At 42.1% G+C, this 5,000-nt stretch overlaps 1 protein-coding gene across 4 annotated transcripts in view; it reads left to right on the top strand.

Annotated features, from left to right (window-relative positions):
• The window catches only part of actn1 (actinin, alpha 1), a 66,417-nt gene that overhangs the window by 29,736 nt on the left and 31,681 nt on the right, over positions 1–5,000 (top strand). For all 4 annotated transcript variants that reach the window (XM_036575248.1, XM_036575246.1, XM_036575245.1 and 1 more), the window contains exons 4-5: positions 854–940; positions 2,653–2,740. In XM_036575248.1, the coding sequence (XP_036431141.1) occupies positions 854–940; positions 2,653–2,740 (175 nt within the window). The remainder of the gene's footprint in view (positions 1–853; positions 941–2,652; positions 2,741–5,000) is intronic.

Below are 5,000 nucleotides of genomic sequence, written 5' to 3'. Positions count from 1 at the left end.
AAGACCTTAACGAAGAATCACATCTCAGAACTCACTGAAATATGACAGCAGCTCTGGTTAGAGCACATGCGTCAGGCTCCAGTCCTCGCGGGCCAGAACTCTGCAGACTTCATCTCACTGCCCGTTACCAGATTCAGCTCAGCAGCTAATTAGGGAGACCTTCATGAACTGAATTCAGAGCGTCAGATGAGGGTAAAACGCTGATCTCCACAGCACTTTGGCCCGGTAGTATCCAACTACAGACCCGCAGTACCGCACTTTTAGACCAGCACTGTCAGCTCCTTACAAGTGTGCCTCTAGTGGTTCACTTCAGAATTGCAGTCACTCTTTCCTGTCCTTATGAGAGACTTTCACGTGATATTTTTGTTTTTTTTTAGCACCAGAGTGTCTACAGTACATAATAATACTGCTTTGAAGCGCAAATGAGGCGATAGTTTTGTACGAGGAGGAGCTCGGTAACCTGTCACGTGCGTTTAAGTGGTTTTTGTGTCAGATAAAGAGATACTGAGGCTGTGAAATGGATGTTGCTAGACGCTTCTCCTTTGGCCTGGAACGTCCCCGGTTTGACACGCCGGGGTTGGAGCATGTCGTATTATGAAGAACGAAAGCGTGCGGCCGGATCTGTTAGCAGTGCTAAACTCTCAGATTAACAGTCAGAGAAACAGTCAGCAGTGACTGATACAGAACTGCAGCGAACTTCAGAGAGTGATCAGTGTGTTACCAGCCCGAGTGCTGAGAGACGCTCACCCAGTGGTGGATGATGAAACTGCGTGTTTGTGTTGTAACAGGAAGCTGAATTCATCTGTTTATCCAGTTTGTTTATCATCGTTGTCTTGTTGTTTGTTTCTGTCAGAGATTGTTGACGGAAACGCTAAGATGACGCTGGGAATGATCTGGACCATCATCCTTCGCTTTGCCATCCAGGACATTTCAGTGGAAGGTGTATATATCCCTCTCTCTCTCGTTCATCACTCCGTCTCTCCATCTGTCCATCTCTCCTCTTCTTTATTCAGTTTAATTGAAAGAGTCAGTTTAGTTTCATTCAGTTCAGTTTATACAGAGCTGGGCAACATGGCAAAAACATAATATTGTGATATTTTGAGAAACTTTCACGATGTGTCACAATATTTATTTTCTCAGACATCTGATCAGCTGGAACAGAGAAAAAAGAACCAGTAGTGCTACATTTAAAAAAACTATCAAAAACTGTGAACACAGTGATTTTTATTCAGTATTTGGCTCTAAATCCAGTTAAACGGACTAATTTTGCTCTCTTTCTAATGAAACATGCAGTCAGTCAGTGTCTACAAGTACTGACGATATACGATATGATCAGAAAAGCAGACTGTATTGTGATATGATTTATCACGATAGCGGTATATACTGTCTTATTGTCCAGCCCTAAGGTTAGTTTTTATTCCAGTACATTTGAGATCATGTGAATCCAGTTCTGTTCAGTTGGATTTGATGTAGTTCTGTTGAACCCAGTGAAATTCAGTTGAGTTGAGTTGAGCTCAGTTCAGTTCTGTTCAGTTTGTTTCAGTTGATTTACTATCAGATGGGAACTCAGTTCAGGTCAGCTAAATTCAGATCAGGTTAATTTAGTTGTGTTTGGTCAGGTTGGTTCAATTCAGTTCTGTTTAATTCAGTTTAATTCAGTTCACTGCAGTTGAGTTAAATTGGGTTAAGGTCATGTCAGGTTAGTTCAGTTAAATTCAGTTACATTCAGTTCAGTCCACTTCGGTTCAGCTGTATTCAGTTCAGGTCAGGTGAGTTCAGTTCAGTTGAAATAGATTCGGTTTAGATAAATTCAGTTCACTTTAGTGGAAAACGCTTTAGTTCCGTTTAGCTTAGTTCACTTCGGTTCAGTTCAGTGCAGTAAGTCCATGTGAATTCAGTTCTGTTCAGTTGAATTTAGTGTAGTTCGGGTGAATTCACAGAAATTCAGTTGAGGTCAGTTTGATTCAGTTCTGTTCACTTCACTTCAGTTAATTTAGGATCAGAACTGTTTAGTGCAGTTTAGCTGAATTCGGATCAGGTCAGTTCATCTGTGTTCGGGTCAGGTCAGGTTCCATCCAGTTAAATTCAGCTCACTTTAGTTGAATTAAATTGAATTGAGGTCATTTCAGGTTAGTTCAATTTAGTCAAATTCAGTTCAGTTCAATTCAGCTCCATTTAGCTTAATTCACTTTGGTGCAGTTCAGCACTACGTTCATGTGAGTCCAGTTCTGCTCTGTTCAGTTCAGTTCAATTCAGAGAAATTCAGTTAAGTTAAAACCAGTTTGGTTCGGTTCTGTTCCCTTTAGTTCAGTTAATTTAGGATCAGATCTATTCAGTTCGGTTTAGATAAAGTCAGTTCAGTTCAGTTGAATTCAGATCAGGTCAGTTCAGCTGTGTTTGGGTCAGATTGGGTCAATTCAGTTCTGTTTAATTCAGTTGAATTCAGTTCACTGTAGTTGATGTTAAATTGAATTAAGGTCATGTCAGGTTCAATTCAGTTAAACTCACCGAGTTAAACAAGTTCAACTCTGTTCACTTGAATTTAATTATGTTCAGTTGAGTTGGTCTCATTTCCACTAAATTCAGTTCAATTCAATTCACTTCTCCCCATCACGATGTGTAACGGCGCTGCTGTGTTCGCTGTTTCTACAGAAACCTCGGCTAAAGAGGGGCTCCTGCTGTGGTGCCAGAGGAAAACTGCACCGTACAAAAACGTCAACATCCAGAACTTCCACATCAGGTGAGCTTCTGACACAGAGTGTGTGTGTGTGTGTGTGTGTGTGTGTGTGTGTGTTTGATGTTGAAAGCAAACCTGGTCAGGACAGCGTAAGTGTGAACAGATGAAAGCAGAGATGACAGAAGGAAGAGTCTGCCTTTGATGTCCTTCAGGGTCAGAGAGAGCTGGAGGGGTGAAACTGACCCTCAAAGAGAGAACATTACGACCCCCCCCCCACCAACCCCTGTTGTCATGGTGATCTGTGGTGGTGTGTCTGTTGTAAAGTTTTACCCGGGCCTGAAGTTTTGGTCCAAACCGGCATACAGCCCTGAATCAAAGGAGTTGATTCAGTGGAGAAGAGTCAAGGGAGACAATTCAGTGGGAGATGATTCAGTGAGACCCATAGTGAATCCACTCAAAGCAGATGATTCAGGGGAGTTGATTCAGGGTAGTCGATTCAGTGGAGTCAAAGGAGACGAGTCAGTGGGGCCAAGCATATGCTTCTAGCAGATGACTCAGTGAGTTGAGTCAAGGAAGTCGAATCAGTAGGGCTAGTAGTGAATCCATTCAGGGCTAACGCTACCCAGAGTGACTGACAGTTATGCAGCACACATACTGTAGGCCAACATACAGTAAGTAGTAAAGTTTACTTATATAGCGCTTTTTACAACAGGTGTTGTCACAAAGCAGCTTTACAAGGAAATCAGCATTACAGAAAGAAATCCAGGTCTGAGCCCCCATGAGCGTCGCCAGAGGCGACAGTGGCAAGGAAAAACTCCCTAAGAGAAACAGGAAGAACCCTTGAGAGGAACCAAGACTCAGAAGGGGAACCCATCCTCCTCTGGTCGACACCGGACAGTAAACATTGTTAGTACAAAAACAGGGAAAACAGGTGGAGCAATGATTAACTTGATTAGTTTAGTTCATGCAGCAGCAGCAGCATCAGTGTGGGTCAGGGTTGTGAGGGTGAGGTTTGCACGGCGAGCAGTGGCACCCGATCAAGGCAGAGAGGCAGCAGCATCAGACGCACAGGATGGGCAGCTGTTCAACTCGGCAAAGAAAAGAAAGGAGAAACACACAGAGAGTCAGTTCTGTAATGGGTGACTGACAGAACTGAGAGTCAGTTCTGTAATGGGAGTCAGTTCTGTAATGGGAGTCAGTTCTGTAATGGGTGACTGATCACAGATTACAGTGTTAGCAGAGCAGCAGAGACTCTGACAGGTGTAGAACCGACAGGGAAAACTAATCACCAAAGGCTCAACTATACAAGTAAGTTTTTAGCCTAGACTTAAACACTGAGGCTGAGTCTGAGTCCTGAACATTAACAGGAAGACTATTCCAAAGCTGGGGGGCTTTGTATGAGAAAGGAAGGGAGACACTCATACAGCACAGCTCTGATAAAATGTGAGAGTTTATTAGGGTAATTAACAGATAATGATTAGAAAATACAAACCCTTTGTCTGATTAACTGTATGAGTATCTTCCTTCCCTTTAACTCGGGTTCAGTAGAGACAGACTTTTCCAAAGTGTTTTAATGTGTGTCTAATTTGTGAGGACAGACAATGAAGAGAGGAAAAGAGAAACTGAGACGGAGAGAGGGAAACGAAAAAAAAATCAACTGGCTTAATATATAGAGGTTTCAGCATGTATTTTCAGCTGAGAATAAATGTGTAAATAAATAGTTTAATGGTTAATTAAATAAAATTAAACAGGGTAGCGAGACTGGAGGGATGGGAGAAGAATAAATGAAAGGTAACAGTGCATACAACGATGGGCGGGTAAAAAAGGAGCGATGATTTGGTTAAAAAACCTAAAGGAGGAACTGACAGTGTTGTAACACACATTCGGCAGTTAGTTTAGTCACTGAGTGATGTTGATCACTTTTCTGCAAAATGGACATCATTACATTTTTACCCTAGTTATGGTCACTTTTCAAGTAAAGCTTTTCATGTTACAAAAACCTTCCTTCTGTCATCTCTGCTTTCATCTGTTCACAAGACTGCACGATCAAATAGTGCAACAATTCAAGAATAACGATTCTCAACATAAAATAGCAAAGAACTTCTGCTTTTCATCATCTACAGTACATAATATCATTAAAGACTCAGAGAATCTGGAGAAATCTCTGTATGTAAGGGTCAAGGCCAAAAACCAGTATTTGCTGGCTGTGATCTTTGGGCCTCAGGCAGCACTGCATTAAAAACAGACATGATTCTGTAGTGGAAATCACTGCATGGGCTCAGAAACACTTCTGAAAACCACTTTGGTCCAACTGTGTCCTCCG

The sequence above is a fragment of the Colossoma macropomum genome, unplaced genomic scaffold, assembly GCF_904425465.1.
Source record: "Colossoma macropomum unplaced genomic scaffold, Colossoma_macropomum, whole genome shotgun sequence".
NCBI lineage: Eukaryota > Metazoa > Chordata > Actinopteri > Characiformes > Serrasalmidae > Colossoma > Colossoma macropomum.
This window is presented reverse-complemented; position numbering and strand designations above follow the sequence as displayed.